General features: G+C 37.7%; 1 protein-coding gene across 1 annotated transcript in view; it reads right to left on the bottom strand.

Moving 5' to 3' along the window:
- CAMSAP2 (calmodulin regulated spectrin associated protein family member 2) overlaps window positions 1-21,504 on the bottom strand; it is an 81,599-nt gene extending 60,095 nt beyond the window's left edge. The window contains exons 1-2 of the mRNA XM_070939326.1: window positions 21,366-21,504; window positions 2,505-2,764 (exon numbers count right to left, since the gene is read on the bottom strand). Coding sequence (XP_070795427.1) covers window positions 2,505-2,764; window positions 21,366-21,504 — 399 coding nt within the window. The remainder of the gene's footprint in view (window positions 1-2,504; window positions 2,765-21,365) is intronic.
- Window positions 21,505-22,298: the final 794 nt, after the last annotated feature.

Here is a 22,298-nt window from a genome sequence, read left to right as displayed (position 1 = left end):
GAAACTTACTGGATGAGAAAAATGTTTCCGTTAAGTAGCTAGAGCCAAATTTCTCAACAATTCATAAAAACATAACAAGATAGCCATTTATTTATTGTGGTATTTTATATCTGTGTATTTTTCTGTTACATTTTGTAACATTTTATGCTATACTTCTATAGTCCTCAACTTACAACCACAATTGAGCCCAACATTTCTGTTGCTAAGTGAGACATTTGCCCCATTTCTTGCCACAGTTGTTAAGTGAATCACTGCAGTTGTTAAGTTAGTAACTCAGTTGTTAAGTGAATCTGGCTGTCCTATTGACTTCGCTTGTCAGAAGGTTGTAGAAGGTGATCACATGACCCAGGGACACTGCAATATGAGTCAGTTGCCAAGTGTCTGAATTTTGATCTGGTTACCATAGGGATGCAGCAATGGTCATACATAAAAAGTGGTCATAAATCACTTTTCTCAGCAATGTTCTATTGTCGAATGGTCATTAAACGAACTGTTATAAGTTGAGGACTACCTGTATAGCTTTAACACAAAAAGCCTTATAATGGTTAAAACCCTTGACCACCAAAGCTCATCAAGGAGGTTCCTTCTGCCATTGTTGCTATAATTTCCTTTGTTTGCATTGTCCTGTTGATTTAGTGTTTGCTCATGTATACAAAGGCATTCATACTTTGATCAAAATGTATCAAAATGCTGTAGAAGAAGAAAGTATAGCAAGGTAAAGAGAGAGAAAAAGCCTGTGATACTTTTCTCTCAATTCCACAATTTACAACGAAATGTTCTTGCCCTTTTGCCTGTTTTCTTATGCTTTAGATGTCATTAACAATCCTTCATGGGCCAAGGTTTATTTCATAGGGTTGCTTTTGTCTCTAATCTATCATTTAAGCAGATTACCTGAGCAGGTGGCTTTATCTGGATTTTATGGATGCATGCATTTACCCCATGATGTATTTGTGTCGGTTTATGCTTAGGCACTCCTACCAAAGATCTTAGTAAAAAGTTTTTCATTTATCCAATTTTAATTTATTTTGAATAGGGAAATATTCTCAAGCTTTTTTGGGGGCGGGTTGTTTAATTATTCTAAGACATGCTCTGTGTCTCTTTCCCTACACCATCAAAAAAGTCTTACTCATAATGAACTGTTCTCAACAGCTATTCTCCCAAACAATTATGCTGGGCACAGAATTGTTGAGCACTGCAAAGAATGTTGGCAATGCTTCCTTGTTGTCTTCTGTGCCAGCTAATTGGAGGCAGTTGTTATTCCATGGAAGCAGAGAATATACCAAATTCTATCCAACTTTTTTTTTTTTTTTGCAACCGCATACTGGATAGAAAAACTAAACATAGATGTCAAACATTCTTGGACTAAATTCTGGATTTTAAAAGCTCCAACTTTTCATCCTTTCTGTCACTAAAAATCCAGATTACATCAACTGAATTATATAATAATCAGTTTAAAAACATCAGTACTTCTTAATACTGCTACCCCTTCATCCAAGATGCAGAGTAAAATACTATAATATTATCTAATATTATATATAATATCTGCTATAATATTGACTCTAATCCTATACTGTTCATTCAGCTAAAGAGATGCTGATTTTAAGGCAAGTACTTGCCAAATACCTGAGTGATGGCATCAGAAAAGGTCACTGAAATATTTCCACAATGTTTGTATTTCTACATTTGCATGCAGTTCAGTTACTTACAACTGTAATATTCAAACTGAATAGCAGTAGCAGTAGCACTTAGACTTATATACCACTTCATAGTGCTTTACAGCCCTCTCTAAGTGGCTTACAGAGTCAGGATATTGCCCCCAACAATCTGGGTTCTCATTTTACCGACTTCGGAAGGAGGGAAGGCTGAGTCAACCTTGAACTGGTCAGAATCAAACTGCTGGCAGTCGGCAGAATTAGCCTGCAATATTGCATTCTAACCACTGTGCCACCACGGCTCATAACCTCTTTAAAATAGTTATTTGATATCAACAGCTTCCAACCCAAAATTTAAATAAAATATGCAAAGCCATTTCAACATTTTTTAATCAAAATATAAATGAACAGACCTATATGGACAGATAAGTTACACTTTTTTAATCAAAACAGGAAATCATGGAAAATAGGATCCAAACTTAGAATAGATTCATTTAAATCATCCAATCATGCCTAAATTGTCCCACTGATTTAATTGCACTGACTATTCTTACTAAATTTGAATCCAAATATGTATAAGCGAGGCAAAAATCTAAAATAAATATGCAAAACACCCATCTTTTTCAATTATCAAGATTTTTCAACTGGAATGATTCAAGCTATTAGGGGCAATAGGAAAGAACTATATAATTCATCTCTTCAACTCTATAGCTATTTTGTACCTTCAGTTTATGATATTTTACTTGTCAATTTATTGAAACTGGGGGGCGGGGGAGTGAACCTGTAGTGCTGCTAAGAGTACTAATACTGCAAGGAACAATCAAGAACTAAGACAGAAATGCCAACACTCACCATCTGAATAGGTTTCTTATGCAAGTCTCTCTCTGTTACCAGTTTCTCCTGGTCCGTAACATAGAGGCCTTTTTGTGCCAAAGCTTGGATAACAGCATCATGACCCAGGAGAGGCTTGGCAGCATCGCTCTTCAGGATGAGACTTCCTGCACGACAGTAAAGTTCTGCAGACAGCAGCAAGTTAACCACAGGAGGCTTAATATGTTCCTGGTCATACTGGTCTGTATAAAATGGTTCTCGAAGCTCATCTGGTATATTTTCTGGAAAAAAAACACACATGCCTTGAGTTAAAAATGACAAATTCTCAGAACAAGTACATAATCTGTTCTAAATAGCCATAATACATCAAAATGACTTCATAATTGCTGTAATATCAGCATCAATGTCTAAATTTCACTAAGCAAAACATTAAAATTATGTGCAAAATTTACCAAGACTTAATCTCTTGTTTGTTAGAAGGTAATAATTTGGTAATTTGGGTGGTTGTATGATGATGGGAAAAGATAGCTTCAAAGTTTCTGGAGAGGATTCATGATGAACCAAGATATCTCTGAACAACTGTGGATGGTGTTATGGAGAAAATTGACTCCCAGGTGGTGAATTTTGGCCAGTGGGATAAAGGGAGAGTTTGTGAGATCATCCACTTGTACTCTAGACAGGTGCTCCTTGTGAAAAAACAGCAGAAATTAAGATTTTTTGGTTGGCTTCTGAATTAAGTGACTGGGAGTGAGGAATTTAAACCAGGCTCACATCCACAATGTAGTCTATATTACAGCGAAACAGAGATTTTCTGAGCAGCAGGACAAGAACATTTCACCTGTTGAGTTAACATTCTTTATGGATTACAAAGAGAAATAAAAGGTTTAAAGGGATTTGACAAAAAGCTTAACCAGGAATGGATGTAAAAAATATGTTCATTGATAAAGAGATGAGATATAGGAAAAAGAGCTCTTTTATTGAAATATTAGAAGTGATAATTAATTGTCTGTACTTTTATTTATTTATTTATTTATTTATTAAATTTCTATACCGCCCTTCTCCAAATAGGACTCAGGGCGGTGCACAGCCAAGGTAAAAACAGAGCATACAAAATTTAAAAACAGTATTAAAATAATTAAATATTTTGGCCGTAAATTAAAACAACCCAATTTAAAATCAATTTAAAATTTAACTCAAGCCAGCCCAGCTAGTTGAAATAAATAGGTTTTCAGGGCCCGACGAAAAATCCGGAGGTCTGTTATTGTACGTAACTCTGGGGGAAGGTTGTTCCAGAGGGTGGGCACCGTCACAGAGAAGGCTCTCCCCCTGGGGGTCACCAGCCAACATTGTCTGGCGGACAGCACCCTGAGGAGGCCCATTCTGTGCGAGCGTACTGGCCGGTGGGAGGCTATTGGTGGCAGAAGGCGGTCTCGTAAGTACCCCGGCCCTAAGCCATGGAGCGCTTTAAAGGTGGTCACCAACACCTTGAAGCGCACCCGGAAGACCACCGGAAGCCAGTGCAGCTCGCGCAGGAGAGGTGTCACATGGGAGCGCCTTGTCGCCCCCATAATCCCCCGCGCGGCCGCGTTCTGGACCAGCTGGAGCCTCCGGGTGCACCCCAGGGAGAGCCCCATGTAGAGAGCGTTGCAGTAGTCCAGGCGGGAATTGACTAGTGCCTGAGTGACTGTGCGTAGAGAGTCCCGATCTAGAAAGGGACGCAACTGGCGTATCAGGCGAACCTGATAAAAAGCCCCCCTGGCCACGGCCGTCAAATGATCTTCTAAAGACAGCCGTGTGTCCAGGAGGACGCCCAAGTTACGAGCCCTCTCCGTGAGGGCAAGTGATTCGCCCCCAATAGCCAGCCCCCAATACTTGTCTGAAGGGAGGGGGAAGTCGTGTTTTTATATATCTTTTTATTTTATTATTTTTTTCTTTCTCTCTTGCCTTTTTGTACTCTTAGTTTGTATTAGTTTTTTATATTTGTATTCATAAACTTTAAACATATTTTTAAAAACTGGGTGGTAAGTTACTTAAATAATTTGATATTAAATTGAATAAATCACTTATCAATACTTATCAATACCAAATTCACAGCTTTTGGCTAAAGAATCAATGAAAGATCTTTAAAGATGAAAGAGTAGTTAAAAAAGAACTTAAAATGTTAGAAAGCTCTGTAAACCAAGTGTCTGGAAATGTAAAACCATTTAATAACAACGTACACATTCTCAAAAGTAAGACATAAGTAAGAGAAAGTTCAAAAGAGAATCTGGCTGTATTGGAATTGAAAGAGAAGGAATTTTGTTTGATATTTAGAGCAATTCCAGAAGGTTATTTACAGTTTTACCAATTTAAAAAAAAAATTGGAATGAGGATTCAGAGGCAGAAATTGATAAAATATATAGAATAAATACAATTTTTGCAAGAATAAGAAATACAAAATATGAAACCAGCAGAGGTTTCAACTGAATTCTGTCCAGAATTTAAACATCTTTAATAAAATTATATATTGGTAATGATGGGGATATAGCTTCAAAATATACATCTCTTAAACATTCTTTCTCTTTCTCTCTCTCTCTCCCTATACAACCATTTCCCTATCCAACTATTAGAGCAACTTTTCTACTTCTTTCAAGAATTAAAAAGTGTTGAATAAAAACCTATTTTAAATTCAATTTATAAACTCCTGGGAGGTTATAACAGCTTCGGGGGGGGGGGTTCATATGAAACTCACTCCATTAAATAAATAAAGAAGCCACATAAATTAATAAGTTCCCCAACATGCTGATTTATTCTGTGAGGAAGAGAATTCTACGAGTCTGTGTCAGAAGTGATATAATATAGAAACAGTGTACTACTTCAGTAAGAACAGGACAGCTGTGGAAACAAGGCCTACTTGTTAAATTTATGACTTGCCAATTCAACTCTTCAGCCTGGAATATGAAGAAACACAAACTATACGTGACAGAACTACTACATAAATTAATAGGTTTAAGAAGATGCTTTGAAGACTGAAGTTGGAGGACTTCTTTAAACTCTGCCAGCACTATCTGCCTTTTCAAATACCTCTGACTGGCTACAATAACTGAAAAAAATATCAGGCCAAATGATTAAACCACTTTTCTCACCCAAAAGCTGTACAATGTTGCAAAAAAATTATCTGATAACAAATCTTTCAAATCACTTATAATTGATTTATATAAACACCAAAAACATGATAGAACAGTATTAACAAAAAATGTTCCACCATGTAGAATACTATGAAACTTTTAGACACAGAGTTAAAACGAATTCTTCCACTGTTAGAAGCTGAATCTTTATATATATATATATACCCTAGAACAAACTTTAATCTTGGACTCTGCCAGTTATTATCAATAAAGATTATTTTTAGTGAAAGGCGTTTTACGATTCTTTTTAATGAATACTTGGAACAAGTAAGAAGATGACAATTGCAAATATACTTGCTTTCTCCAATCTAACACTTTGAAGGACGAAGTCATTTTAACTTTTATTGCACAAATATATCACTGAATGCACAATCTTTCATATTCAGGTGAAAAATATGGAAATTGAATTGTGTTGATAAACTTACAGTATTTTATTTTAGATATTTTATTAGAATATGAAATCTTATAAAGTTTTTTTGTGTGTGTGTGTAAAGCAAAATTATAAATGTAAACATTTTTTTTTTGTCCTGAAACTCTTTTCAATTTGCTCCTTTTTGGGTTTGCCCTTCATTCCTCCCTTCCAAAAAAATATAGCCACTGCCATATTTAACTTATAAGTAGCATAAGAATAATCTTAGAACATGTTTGGGGAGAATTTCCCTAAATTATTTAGTTGAAGTAGATTTTGACATTTAGCACCATGATTATGGTTCCCATAATGTCCCAGATGTTCATTCTGGTGAGGATTATGTGATATGAGTGTAACACTTGCTGAGGGAACTCAAGCTCTGAATGTACATGTTCTATCCTCTGGCATGTCTATATAAAAATAACTTGCATCAATTTTTGTTGCAGCTAGCACAGGTCATCCAAAGGTAATAATTTTTTACTAAAAAAAAACCCTATGCCACTTTTAAAACCAAGTCCTTTAAAGTGTGTTTCCACAAGCAAAAGGAATACAGTGCTAACAATTTCAAAAAAATCATACAACTAAAGCTACACTACTCCTCCCTAAAACTAAGCTACTTAAAATACACACAAACACACTGCAATTAATACAAGCATAAGCCCTTTAAGGCAAAGATGTGAACTTTGCACTGAATCACACATGAAAGGATGTGTATTGTCTCACTTATAAAAACATGCAATGATGCTAGTAAGCCAAATGATGTGCATTTGCCTGAATGTACATGATGTTCTCTTTACCCTATAGCTTACTACCATAGATTTAATGTAAAGATGTTCCTCAAAGATGTAGCATGATTTGTTCCTCAAATGTTGAAGTCTTTTGGTTTTGCTTCATTAATGCCTAACATACTTTCTTGGCATTGGACTCAGTCTCTGAATCTGATTTTGAAGAAGCTTCTCCAGCAGAACCTATGGAATGTCAGCCTCAGGAGACACAAAGCCAAGAAAGATCTGAGACTCATCAAATGTACCAGCATTAAGATGATGACATTAGGCCTCCCAGCCCTGCATCCAGCAACTAGAGAAAAGAGCAGAGGGAAAAAAAATGTTCTATGAGACTCCTTGCCAAGCAAGGGAATAACCCTCTTGATTAAAGACAGTTGGCTACAGCATGATTTAAGAGGCAGCTCTGACCCATGTTCCTGTCCTGGAAATAACTGATTTCCTCCTTTGGCGTGTCATTCCTGTGAACCCTGCTCATGAAACTCTCATATTGGGCTGGCTGACAAATCTGACTTGCCTATTTGATATTCTGACTGGATTTGACTTCTCTTCTGTGCATTCCTACTGAAATTGAAACTACCCAGGCAAGCTTTCTTCTGCACACTCTGTTTGGTTTACATTCATCGATTGCTGTTATCTCCTAACTTCCAGTAAATTGCTAATCTCCATAGCAACAGTGGAATGTGTAATTGAAACCTGAAGCAGGACACATATATAAATGAATTTGGGAAAAGAACACAAATCACTTGGTTTATCTTCAATATAAAATAAGCAGTAACTAATTCCAATCTCACCTCCAGTGTGCTTACTAGTTTTTCTTGAATACATTTGTTATTCTCTATTAAGTGATAGTTCCCCAATTGTGAACTGTGGCATTTTAGAGTGCCACTGCAAACTCAAAGGGCACTGCACGATACTTTACATTTTTGACCTTACTACAGTATTTAATCAATGGAACTGTTTGGTATTTCTTTTGACCTAAAGGCACCATGGAAAAATTAGAACTGAGAAAGTTTGGGAACCCCTCCTTTCAAGTATTACTTTTTCCAATAAAAATATGAAAACAATATGATATATACAGTCTGTATACATTTTGAAGAAAATTATGAGAATTTCAAGCATACATTCATCACACATAAGGAAGATGATGTTAGAGATACCCAGGGTTTCTTGTCTAGGCAAAAGTGGCTCAAAGTCCAGAACTTCCAGATAATGTTTAGAAACAGTTCAGACATATTAACCTCTCCAATTCACAGGAGTATAAGAACGAAGGAGGTACAGAACAATCAGATTTGCAAGATTCTGATATTATAGTTGGTGTGTGTTGATATAGTCAATCACTTGGTGTGTGAACCTGTGGATCAATTTCATGATCTGGTTTACCTAGTGGGACTGATATCAAAGCTAAATTAAGACATTCAGAAATTTACTGTGCAATAAACAGTACAAGTAAACAAGATGGGTTTATACTAAACAAAACTTAAATGTGAAACAGGAGGACAGATTATTACAAAATTATTTTTTATTTAACCAAATAGAATGAAAATTGAAAGGCAGCCTAATTTTTGTTGCTGTTTTAAGTTTGATTCTTTCTGAATACTTGGGACTGTATTTATGAACATGAGTATTGACTTTAGCTTAAATATAACATTTGAGCTCGAGTAGACATTACTCGAGCTCAAATGTTATATTTAAGCTAAAGTCAATATTCATTTTCATAAATTTTGGACTATTTCTGGTTCAGCCCCCCTTTTCTGTGGCTTTGATAAAGACCAAGCTTTTGAGATGTTCATACTGTAAGCTACCTAAAACTTAGTGAGAAGATAGCATTTAAATGATTGTAATAAATAAATCATGGTTTATGGTAGTACAACAGGCTCGACAAATCAGTAACATTTTTTTAATTTCATGAAAACTTTATGCAGCACTTACTCAACTAGGTAACATCATCAGTGCTATTTGTCAACGTTGCATATATGTACAAAGAGGCAGGGTTTTAATCATTCTACCATAATTGCCATGTTGACTTTTTTTAAAAAAAGCCCCTACAGTTGCCATTGATTTTAGGTTAATGAGTTGGCATTAAGGAAGAAACAATCCAGTATGTAAAATAATGTTACAAACAGCTTACTGAAATATGGATTTTTAATTCATATTCATTCTGAATATTGGATACTCGGGCATTCTTATTTCCATTTTCATAAGAATAGGACCTGCAGATCAGTGGTGAAATTCAAGGTTTTTTTTACTACCGGTTCTGTGGGCGTGGCTTGGTGTGCATGGTGTGGCTTTGAGGGCATGGCTTGGTGGGAGTGGCAGGGGAAGGATACTGCAAAATCCTCATTCCCTCCCCACTCCTGGGGGAAGGATATTGCAAAATCTCCATTCCCACCCCACTCTGGGACCAGCCAGAGGTGGTATTTGCCGGTTCTCTGAACTACTCAAAATTTCTGCTACTGGTTCTCCAGAACCTGTCAGAACCTGCTGGATTTCACCTCTGCTGCAGATGGTATTAAAATGGCATTTTTACAGTAAGTTTCTTTACAGCATGAAGGGATTTATGAACAAGCTCTCACTTCAAGTTCACAGTTCACTAGGAAGTCCATACTAAATTTGGTAAATGAATGCTCTGTGGAGATTTCGCCTCTATTCCAGAGAGCTTTGAAGTCAGAATATAAAGTTGATAAGCAGTTTAAACTAGCGGTTTGGCCAATCTAACTCACCATAAATATAATGCTGGTTATGATTATCAGCCCAGCTGATTCCAGACATAAGACGATAACATCAGGAAGTGATTTGTGTTCCATTTTCAGAAGGCACTGACCAGAGAAAGACTAAGTCTTGATTATAGGTGGACAGCCCAAACCTCCTACTATCCTAAAGAAGCTTTGGCATAAAGAAAAATCAAAGTTTGCATTGCAAAAATTACTATAATACCCTGATGGGCAGCTTTGCTATTTTTTTTAGGAGTGGAGCTCTACATTTTCCCTCTCCAGATGTGATGGAACAATTCCAGGCTCTTCCTGCCTCATCCTTGTAACCTTCAGTTGAGCTCCTTTCCTGTAACAACAGTGCTGGGTTGCTACAGTTCCCTTATGCGTCTGCTCTATATAGTACAAAATGTTCCCAAGTGCAAAAGTAAACAAAGTTCTTTGAACAGCCATACTAAATTGCTCACAAAGACAAATAAAATTAATTGAAAGAGATTTTTTTCTCTTTCATCTCAATTTATATTCAAATTATATCACCCCAATCCATCCATTTCTAAAAGCAATGTACCACACTGCAATTTAAAACTGGGAACTGGTGGGAAATTTCAAAAACATAATTTAGAGAAATCTACAGTAGATAGTCTATTTTTTCAATGTACAATATACTACATAAGGATGGATCCAAATATAAAGATAGACAGAAATAAGGAAGCACTATCTAAAATTTATAGGGTATCCAGCACTTGTTCTAATGTATTAGTCTAATGGTTAAGGCGGTGTTTTTCAACCTTAGCAACTTTAATATTTGTGGATTTCAAATCCCAGAATTCCCCAGGCAGCAGTTGGAATTTTGCACATCTTAATGTTTTCATGGTTGAGAAACACTGGATTAAGGTCCAAATTAGGGCCTAGGACAGGGCTGTCAAACTCACGGCCTGCAGGCTGGATGCATCACGCGCTGGCCATGCCCATGCCTGGTTTAGCGAAGGGGGGAAAAGTCACGATACATCACGTGACGACGCTGTGATGACACGAGTTTGACATCCCTGGCCTAGAAGATCTAGTTTGAAGTCCAACCTCTGCAATAGAAACTCACTATGTAATCCAGAGGTGGGGAATGATGGCCCCTTTATGACTTATGGACTTCAACTCTCAGAATTCCTGAGCTATGGAGTTGAAGTCCACGAGTCATAAAAGGGCCATTGTTTCCCCATCCCTGATGTAATCCTATGTGCTTCATAGGATGTTTGTTGTGGGGGCAAAAAATGGAGGAGGGAATACTACATACATTACCTTGAGATCCTGAAAAAAAAATGGAAGGGAAAAACCTAACAAATATAACACACACTTTCAGTAGACAAGTGAGATTCGAAGTACCATTAATTTTCAGCACATTTTGTACTTTCAGTCCTATTTAGAGTCACCCAAAAAGATTTACTTGTAGCATTTGGCAATATAACATGCTGCTGCTATATTATATCTTGTGATTTAGTAACGCAGGGAGGGAACAAGGTCTTCCCTTAAGCACCTAAGATCCAAGCTATATATCATACTTGGGATATAAACATATCATATTCAACCCAGAAATAAAATGAGTAATTAGTATGTCTGCTGCATTATAAAAATTCTAAATATTTCTATGGATAATTCAAAAAATGAATACAGCTGCCACATGGAAACCAAATACGAATATTCAAACTTATTTCAAGGGCAAGTAACCTTATCCTATTAAAATACTTTTATACTGGACCAATATAGAAATTCCATAGGAAATTGGAGCATCAGTTTGATCATCCAAAATAGATCAAATGCTCCTGTTTCACTATATTTTTATTTTATTTATAAAATTTACATGCCATTTTTCATTCTGGAACTTGAGATGACATACATGTTTCCTTCTCCTGAGTCTTCTCCATTTCAATAATCCTGACAGGTATTTACGCTAAACATGATTGGCCTAACTTCACCTGGTGAGCTTCTATAGCTGAAGGAGAACAGAAACTGCCTCTCCCATTGCCAGCGCAATACCTTATTCAGTACACCACATTGGCTCTGTGTGCCTAGTAATTAAAAGTTAATTATTGCTTCTTTATGTGTCTTTTGATTGCACTCTACTTAGTCTACTTTATATGGAGGAGCAGATTATATATAATGTAACTCTCTGAATACTTTTTTTTTTAAAAGATTATGGGTTCCACTAGTAAACTCTGGAGAAGTTTTAAGATCCAGGGTAGTCAAAAGAGCACATTAATTATTCATCTCTATACTTTGCACAAACATCTGTAATATGTCCCAGTAATGTTAGAAAGATGCACACCATTATAGGTAATCCTTGACTTATGACCACAATTGAGCCCAAAATTTCTATTGCTAAGTGAGACATTTGTTAAGTGTATTTTGGCCCATTTTACGACTTTTCCTACCACACTTGTTAAGTGGATCACTGCAGTTCTTAAATTAGTAACAGAGTTGTTAAGTGAATCTGGTTTCCCCACTGACTTTGCTTGTCAGAAGGTTGCAAAAGGTGATCACATGACCCTGGGGTACTGCAACCGTCATAAACATGAGTCAGTTGACAAGCATGTGAATTTTGATCACATGACCACGGGGATGTTGCAATGGTCGTAAATGTGAAAAACAGTCATAACTCTCTTTTTTCAGGGCCTTTGTAACTTTGAACGATCACTAAGTGAACTGTTGTTAAATCGAGTCTACCTGTATATCATGCAAATGTTGCAATTGTGCAATGACATGATGTCTGATGCAACCGCACAAGTCAAATTATGATATCACAATGCAGTGTCATAAATTGTTGTCCCTTCCCCCACAGTCACCTATGATTCCTTGTTTAGGAGCAGAGCTAACTGCAATGAAATAATTGTGTCTCACTTGGATTGAAATTCAATGTACTCCTCCTTATTCAGCAAACTGCTGACCTCAAGCAGTTAGTCAAGGACAAAACCATTGCGGAAGATTGTTCAGATGGAAAGGACAGATAGACATAGGAATATCTTCATCTCAGAACAACCCCCACCCTCATCTAGATAGGCAACCAGAGCAGAGCAAAGAAGCATCTCAAGAAGTCAGGAAGAAAACTGTTATATACCTTTTGTTACTACGAAGAACGATTTTAAATGTTCCAAAGTTAACTGAATAAGCCATATGGAGCAAGGTTATTCATCATATTAGCAAAAAAAAAAAAAAGAAAAAAAGAAAAGAAAAAGAAAAAAAGAAAAAGAAAGAAAGAAAAGAAAAGAAAGGCCAATAAACTAATAATTACTTTATTGTGCAAATTAAATCTGTCTGTCCAACATTCTAATTTTTATCGACATTGACTGGTCTGATGGCACGTTCTCGACTGCTGTTATACATAAATATATACATGAATAAATTTATTTAAAGCAACAGATTCCTGCATAATAAAATGCCACTAGAAGGTTCCCTTAGTTTAAGCAGCAATTCTTTGTCTTTAAACTTTGCCCAATCAATTACCTGAAAAGTTTTAGACAACTCAGGTATTTTCATGTTATTATGCAACTGATTTTAAATAAGTTATTTGAAGGGACAAGCAGAATGACTCCTTTGGAGAAGGAAAACTTAATAAGTGACACTTAAAACTACTCTGCCATATTAATTTTTGCAGCCTTTAGGAATCATACTAGACCTAACAGTGGGACATCCTCTGTGGAGTATCTTTTCTGGGAAAAGAAAATTCAGAAATGCTGCACAGGGGAATGAATTTAATCTTCCTTCTCATACTCTTGCAAATCATGGAATACTCAATTTTTTTACCTCTTGTAATCTATGGAAGTTTTTATTCCTGATATTGTCAGAGGTCTACATTAGTTTTCCAAACCTGATGGTTTGTCACAATATGTTAGAACACTAACTTTGAGTGTTTCTCCACTGGGTATGCTACAGAATTCTTGAGAGTTGTAGTTCCAATATAGATTATGTTGTAGTCATCGCATACCGTAATGTGAGTACTCTTAATCTGGTTGGTGGTTTTCTGACAGGTATCAAGTTGAGAAAAACTGTTCTAAGTCACAATATGATTTACAATATATGATTTGCCTTATCGTGCCAACACAAGCAATTTTGAAGTCCACTGCATGGACTTCAGTTGTTACATTTCTACAGTTAAGCAAACAATGACTCGGTAAAATATGTGAACCAGGTAAAAAGACTTCGTGACAAATGGATCCTTCATAGAACACATAACAGATTTGACAATACATTTAATAAATCCTCTGAAACTAGTTCAGGGTTACGGTCTGATATAAAAGCCATGCCAACATGCAACCAATTAAGACATGTCTGTAGAAGAAATGCTGCCTTATGTTTATAATGGTCACATTCACACATTGCTTTAATCCAGAGCTAGCCTAATAAAATATTTATTGTATATATATCCACAACTGGCAAGGTTCGCAAACTAGCTGAGCTCTAAAACATGATTTACAAACAACAGTAGCTCAATTCAAAGTGCAAGTTTGGTCAAAACCAAGCAAATCACATCATGGATTTGAGAACCTAGCTTTGTAGTTGTCCTGAGTTCTTAGAAAAAAGTATGAACCATTCTATTAAGATTTAACTTTTGGTCCTAGACTTCTTTACAAGAGCACTGTCCAAAATCCTTTGTTCTTTCATGCTACAAGATTTCAAGCTAACACATAAGTAATTAGATTGTAGTAGGAAGCCCCTTGTTATTTCAGGTGCAATGAGAATTAATTTCAAACTTAATGCTTCATAGAAAGCATTAACCTATCAGTGGGATAGGTTGAACAGGTCATGCTGTAAAGTGAGAAATCTCTGACAAATGAAAACAATTTCTATTTATTATTTATGGAGTTGCTGAAGTATTTATATTAGCAATTCATTTAGCATTTGCTTTACCCAGATGCAGGCACACACAAGTCACACAGGCATCAATGAGGGAGCAAAGGATGGCAAGTATACAACGTCATCATGCAAATTCTTCAGTGTACATACTTGTAACAAACATTGCGACATACAGTATATCACAGAAGTGAGTACACCCCCTCACATTTTGTAAATATGTAAGTATATATTTTCATGTGACAACACTGAAGAAATGACACTTGGCTACAATGTAAAGTACTGAGTATACAGCTTGTATAACAGTGTAAATGTGCTGTCCCCTCAAAATAACGCAACACACAGCCATTAATGTCTAAATTGCTGGCAACAAAAGTGAGTACATGACATGTGTTGTCACATGAAAAGATATACTTAAATATTTACAAAATGTAAGGGAGTGTACTCACTTCTGTGACATATTGTAAATCACATCTGAATGATGATCTCATTATATACATGTCACTCTGATACCTTACAGCTTGTTGTTATGGATATTGCTATGTAGGTTAAAATGATGCTTATGCTTCTAATTACACTTTAAAACAAAAACAGGTACTTTGAAACAGCACAAGTAATCCCTGATTTACAACCATATTTTTAGTGACCATTCAAATTATTTTATTTATTTAGCGTAAGGGCAGAAAATGTCAGGGAAATCTACACAAGCTAGACACACAGTGCAGTCCTGACAGCCTAGATTGCTAGTTCATTCTGTTTGGTGCTTACATGTCTAGCCTTGGTGCACTATGGGGAGTGAACTATCTTTACACCAGCATCTCTTGGGTTGCTGGCTTTTCTGGGCTCCTCCACTGGTCTTGCATCATGTTGCAATGCCTCACATCTGGCCAGGCCCAATGCCTACTCCCACTCTCTGTATACATTCCAAGTTAAAATGGCACTGAAAAAACTGACTTATCACTGGTTTTCACATCTGACCATTGCAGCATTCCCATGGTCATGTGATCAAAATTTGGTGTTTGGCTACTGGCATGTATTTATAACAGCTGCACTGTCTTGGGGCCGTGTGATCACCTTTTGTAACCTTCTCAGCTGTCTTCTGACAAGCAAAGTCAATTGGAAAAGCCAGATTTGGTTAGTAGGATCTACAATTTGGGGCTGCTAAAATGCTATCTTATATGTGTCTATTCAGAAAGAGGGTCCCATTAAATTCAATAAGGGAAGATTATATGACATAGCTTTAGGATGCTATAAGAGAAAGCCACTCACCTAACTTTTTAGGTGTAATGGTTTAACGTGCTATAGCAGATTTTTTTTTTCTCCAAAACTCAAGCTAGTTGATCAAAATTCAAAGCAATTCCCAGTCGGTCTGAAGTCCCTAGCCAAAACTGTATTCCTGGAGCCAAATTTCTGAAAATTTATTTGGCAGAAGATATTCTAGACCTATCATTTTGAAACAATGCAGCTTGAATCTAAATCCTACCTTTCAAAAATGACAATGTCACTCCACTATGTACACTCCAGAATCATAAAGCTCTACTAAAACAAACTAAATGGAGCCATTAAGTCAATTCACTCTGCTGGATTATATTTGAACCAGGAGTGAAATCCAGCAGGTTCTGACAGGTTTTGGAGAACTGGTAGCAGAAATTTTGAGTACTTTGGAGAACCGGTAGCGGAAATTTTGAGTAGTTTGGAGAACTGGCAAATACCATCTCTGGCTGGTCCCAGAGTGGGGTCGGAATGGAGATTTTGCAATATCCTTCCCCTGGAATGGGGTGGAAATGGAGATTTTGCAGTATCCTTCCCCTGCCATGCCCACCAAGCCACGCCCACCAAGCCACATCCACAGAACTGGAAGTAAAAAAATTTGGATTTCACTACTGATTTGAACAATGCATATTGATTGCTGCATAGGACTCAAAAGATTACTGAAAGTTTCTTGGTGACGTTTCCAAAATAAGCAATTTACAACAAAAGTTAATTAAATTATATCTATGTCTATGTCTATCTATATTTCAGTGGTTGAATATATAAATCATGCTATCTTTTAATTTTGTTAATTATGGTTTGGTGCTTCAATCGCAATTATTTTGATCCTTATGTATTAAACTATCAAACACAATTTTCAAACCATAAAAGACGAATTCACTCACTATCGTAAACTAAAATCAAATGAACCCTACTACAGTACATTGTCAACTTATGTTGTAATTACAGCACCAATTATCCTAAACTTATTTGCAGTTTAAGAAATACAGAAATACAGACTGAAGGATACTTTGTTTTTAATTTTATAATTATCTTTGTTTGCCTTCAAGGCACTTCTTGACATAATGGAATAAGCATAAATAAAACTTCAAAATAATAATGCAAAGTCCATCCCATATCTGCCCTACAAAGATAGTACTGATCTAAATTCAGGATTGCAATAAACATTATTGTGATTATAGATAATCATATCTCTATCTCTCTATGAAATACTTTAAAATACATTGTCAGAGGTAGTGTTTTTGTGGCATCACATCCAAGGGATAGTAGGTTTTTGGAATGTTACAATGAAGTCACTGTAAGGGCCAGGACCAAACGTTTATTTGTTTGTGTGTTTGTTTAGCATTTCTCTAGAGACTCAATACATTTATCTGAAGCCCCTCAGAATCTTACAAGGCCTAACCCAGACATTAGGAATACGCTTAACGCATGAACATTTCCAACAGTACAAATCAATGATTTGTACTTCAATAAAGATTCCAAGAATAAGACCTGGAGAGACATTTAAAAGCTGCTAATACTGCTTACTACAGGGGTGTCAAACTTGCGTTGTCATGGCGGTGTGACGTATTGGGACTTTCCCCGCCTTCGCTAAACTGGGTAGGGGCGGGGCCAGCATATGATGCATCTGGCCTTGGGCCACAAGTTTGACACCCCTGGCTCAGTAGTAGGTTTCAATTTAGTTTGCTATTGGTTTGCTCATGCGCGCTCGCTCACGTGCAATGCTTCTGCGCATGCGCAGAAGCATCCAGGTGGGTGGGCGGAGCCTCCCACTGCCGCCGCTACCAATTCACTCAAATTGGGGTGAACTGGTAGCAAGCCACCACTGCCCTGGCTTAGTACTATATAAATTATGAAGATGGACAGCATAAACTACCTCCTTGCCACCAGTTCTAAATGCATGGCTTACTAATAAACCATGGTTCGGTTTAAATGAGTTAGTATGTTGCACAAAGATACCCTCCATAAGGCCGAGAGCTTATCCAGTTTCCTCCATCATTCAACTGATAACACTTAGTTGGAAGGCAACAAATTGGCCTCCTTGCTGCCAGCAGTAACAGGAAAACAGCAGTTTTGATAACAACTGCTGGAGTGGGAGAGACAATGGATGTACCTACGTATGTATAGTCTATTTTCATATTGCCCAATAGTAGGCAATATTTTCTGTTGATGATTCTTACAAGAATTAGGAAAATCTTACAAGGTCAGTACAGCTCCTTAACCTAAATAAATGTTCCATTCTGTGTTCAGAAACACAATAATTTCTAAGCAAAACTGCTTAGGATTGCCTAAATTGAGAGGGCATTAGATTTCGTATGTTGATGACCCTGAATGCAATATTACAGGGATCCCCAGTCCCTGGGCCATGGACCAGTATCAGCCAGTGGCCTGTTAGGAACTGGGATGCACAGCAAACCCAACTCTAAACTGCGCATGCAAGGGATCTAGTATGTTGTGCACGTCTCCCCTCCACAAACCATGGAAAAATTGTCTTCCACAAAAGGTCCCATAGGTTACATACATATGTTGGGGACCGCTCAATACTTGTCACTGATGAGATTCATTTATGCCTTGCATTATGCCGCAAGGTGCTTAGGCTGCTTTTTGGGCTGAATCCAACCTCTGTACTTTGTATAAATTTGCTTAATTAAGGCCTATATAACAAACCATAGTTCAAGAAACCATAGTTTGGTATGATCCTAAGATTCTCAGTCCTTTTGCTTTTTTAAAGGTAGCAAAAGAGGTGAAAGGGCAAAGAACCACACTGAATGTTATGTTTGACAACCGTGTTGTAAGAAATATAATTCTCAGAGCAATGACATAGAGATGCACAAACATAACTCCAAGAGCTTTTTGTTCTAAGAAAATTAGAAGGGTGATTCATTCCTACATCCTAATGAGCTGCTATGGGCTGGTTTTTTAAATAGCAATTATGGTGGCCTCACAAACAACAATAAGCCATAAAGCAATGACTCCAAACTGAAGTACCTAGATTTACACAATGCACCATTCCAAAAACTGTCAACAATAATGGCTAAAACATGATCTGTAGTTATTTTCAGATGAGGCAATTATCAAAATAGGCAAAAGATGGACAACTTGATGACCATAGTTCTTAACAATAACAACAAACATCTCCACCACTGATACCATAAAAGAACCCAGAGCAGAATACAAATTTAAAAAGCTATATTTAATAAAAGGAATCAAAAGTAAAACAAACCCCCATAAAACAATAAAAAATTATACCCACTAGAGAAGAACTAAAGCAAGGATTCATTTTAAAGAGCAGTCAAGGAATCCAGTCCAGGAGCAATTGTGGTAAATGCCGAGGAGAAGAAACATGTTGCCAATTGTCAAGTAAAACAAGACATCACGAGGGCTATTTTTCCTCCCCTAGGAAAGTTCCTCAACTTTCTATGAAGAAGGCCCTACTCTAAATTGAAAGTCAGCCTCATTGGTGATGTTACTTGGGTGATATAGTGGGAGGTAGTCTCTTACATTTCATTAAAAATCAACAAGAAGTTGATATACTGCAAAGCCCTAGTGTCCAACATTACCTTCATGTTCAATAAAACCTCTGTTCACAAGCCAGTCCCTTAATGGAAGACGGCTACAGGAAAGATAGCAATAAAATGAAGATGGCAGGGAACATCCTAGAAATGGTAGCAGACAGCAACTTGTTTGATTTGCCTTCCATCAAATGTGCCATATGATAAGAGACAACTGATATTTTAGCAACAAGAATGGTACAGTTCTCTCACAGCAACCATTTTCTGAATGCATATTTGCACATTTCAAAGCTACCAATAGGCTAGGGAAAAAAAGTGATCTATCAAAACAAGTATTTCTTGATCAATGTTGGTTCCAATTCAAGTATGATGTAAATAACGTCACAAAACAAAAAGTTTTTTCCCCCCGTAAATCAGAATGAAACAATTGAAGTACTATGAAAACGTAACACAAAAGCCACATTTACATTTTGGTAAATTGTCTGTTGTTTTTCTGAATAGTAAGCCCATATGTTTACAAGACCTATGACTCTCTCTGTGGAGAGTAACTGATTTGAGAGATGTTATAATGGTCTTCTGTGTCTGGTATCATTTTCTAAATTTTGCTTCATGCAAAGAAATAATATGCTTCTGTGTTTCATACTGCATTATTTGTCATCCTTTCCTAAATTATCTTTGAAATCTTAATTAAATCAATGCAGACCACGACAACTATGGACAGTCTATAAAATAGTATTCTGAATAGTGGCATTTTGATCAATAGAGTAGTTTGTAAACAAAAAACAATCAACTCTCTTGCTTGTATGTTTACTAAACCCTTTATCTTAGAATAAATTACACATTTCTCCAAGTTGGTCATGTGTGTGTGTTTACTTGGAAATTATTCACTGACTTCACTGAGGCATAGTGCCTCTATGGGACACAATCAACACACAGAATTGTAGCTTACAGTTCACACATTCATACACATCCCCTGATTTCTGTGTACTTGATGCTTGAACTCTTTTGGTGACTAGGAGCTGAAATTTAGGAATGTGGTTTCACTTGTTTACCAGACAAGAATTATTTCAACATTACCACTATGCATAATTAAAATGTTTTTCAAGATTGTACCTGCAAAGTAAAATCCTATAGTATGTGGCAGATAATAACAGTATGCCATTTCTGAAATTTAGGTATTGTTCTAAATTTCCAGTACATCAGCATTTTTAGGCACAAGCATTCAAAGAAGAGGAAACACAAAGTCTTGAAAGATAATAAAAAACCCTGCACAAATAGACAGACAGTTGAATGTAAATCTTGCTACTCACTTGTACCTTAACTTGATAATTTGTAACAGCTACTTCCCACAGGATACATATTCTAAGAGAGGTACCTTCTAACCTTTTATCAGGAACAAATCACAACTGTTATCTTGTTACATTTTATATTAAATTCAACAGTTGAAGAGCTGAAAGTAGAAAGGTACTCTTTCCCCATTATTCTATAGTAGACAATAACAAAACAGAGGAGAGAGACTGAACAATGACAGATGGTCACCTTGTAATGCTTTGGGAGACGCCTCCTTTTTCTTTTTTGGGGGGTAAATATTCCCCGAAAGCCTTTGATGGGAAAAAGGCTACTTTTCTCCTTACAGCCTACTTTGCAATCAAAAGACGCTTCCCCTTTTCATACTTCTTTCAACCTTCTCCCAATGGATTAGACAAGGAGAAAACCCCGAGCATTGTTTTGAAAGGACACAACTGTGTTTCACCGAATCTGAATGACTAATCATAACCCCCAGATGTCAAGAACACCATTCAACATTTCTGTTTTCAGTTTATCCCCCCTCCCTCTATTTAAATGGAAAATACAGGGTCTATTTAAGGAGGAGGTCAACGGAAAGGAAGTAACCTTTTGCACACAAACTGATGGGAGGGCTGATTTTTAAAAAATCATTCACAGGGAAGCAATCCACATCATTCACTGTAACCCAAATCGCAATTGTAGCAGTGACACAAACATATGATCGAACATTGTGCAATAATAATATCGATAGCATCTTTTGAGTTATTTTCCTTGATTCCTTTTGTTGTTATTATTATTCTTGTCTTCAACGGATGAGTGATTTACACACCTAGACCAGTAAAAGAAACAGAGCAAGAATCCAGAATGGCAGAAAAGGAGGCGCTACAAGAAGCATCAACCTACCTGTCCCAAAGGCTTTGGCCACTAGCCACGCTAGATTACAGGCGATCTTTGCTCGGGCGAAATCGTAGTGATCAAACGGTTTGATGGCTGGGACAATGAACGTCTTCTTCATCTCCTTGACGTCCGCAGCATCCCCCATTTTTTCTTCCCTCTCCCTCCCCCTCCCCGGCCCACGGAACCTCTTCCCCTCCCCTCCCTCCCCCTACAAGGGATCTTCTACATGATTCTCCTGCCGGAAGGGGCCGCGCTGGGAAAAACCGGGCATCTGTCAAAACCCCGAATCACGTTTCGATCTCGATTTTGTTGCGGCAGAAGAAGCGAGGCGGGCGCGACGTTTCACCGGGAGCGATCTCCCTCTCCGCCTCTCTTTCCCCGCTGCATAGGAATGTGTGGAAAGGGCTTGGGTGCCCTCTTTTTTTTTTCCCCCTCCTTTCTCCTCGGGCGCTTTGTCTCGATCGATCCCGAACGCCAATCGCGAAATAACGCAAAAAATAAGGACAACTTCGGAAGATTCCTCAGGCGGATCGTCTTCCCTGCGCCGTCCTCGCTCTTGAAAAGGAGCACCTCTCCGGCGAGCCGAAAGAGATTCCCTCTCTCCTCTTTCTGCCCTTCCAACCGAAGGCGGCGGGGGCGGGAAAAGGAGTCCGAGTGGGAGGGAGGGAGGTGGCGGCGGGGCTTTTCCTGCAGTAGCTGAAAGAGGAAGGGGAAGAGGAGGCGGAGGCGGCGGCGGCTGGGAGATGGCCAGCAGCTCTCCAGACCCGGCGGGACTGCCCAACCAGCCTGGCGCGCCACAGCAGGAAAAGATACGCGGCGGAGTTGGGTGTGGCGTGCGTTGCTCTTTTCCTTCGCTCCCGGGTCCTCTCCGTTTCCTTCCGCGCCTCAGCTCCAAAAGGAGCCCCGTCCTGCCCTCCCTCTGCCCTTTTACGCGGCTGC

This window comes from Pituophis catenifer, unplaced genomic scaffold (genome assembly GCF_029215685.1).
Source record: "Pituophis catenifer annectens isolate HBS135680 unplaced genomic scaffold, rPitCat1.0.hap2 SCAF_3, whole genome shotgun sequence".
Classification (NCBI taxonomy): domain Eukaryota; kingdom Metazoa; phylum Chordata; class Lepidosauria; order Squamata; family Colubridae; genus Pituophis; species Pituophis catenifer.
This window is presented reverse-complemented; position numbering and strand designations above follow the sequence as displayed.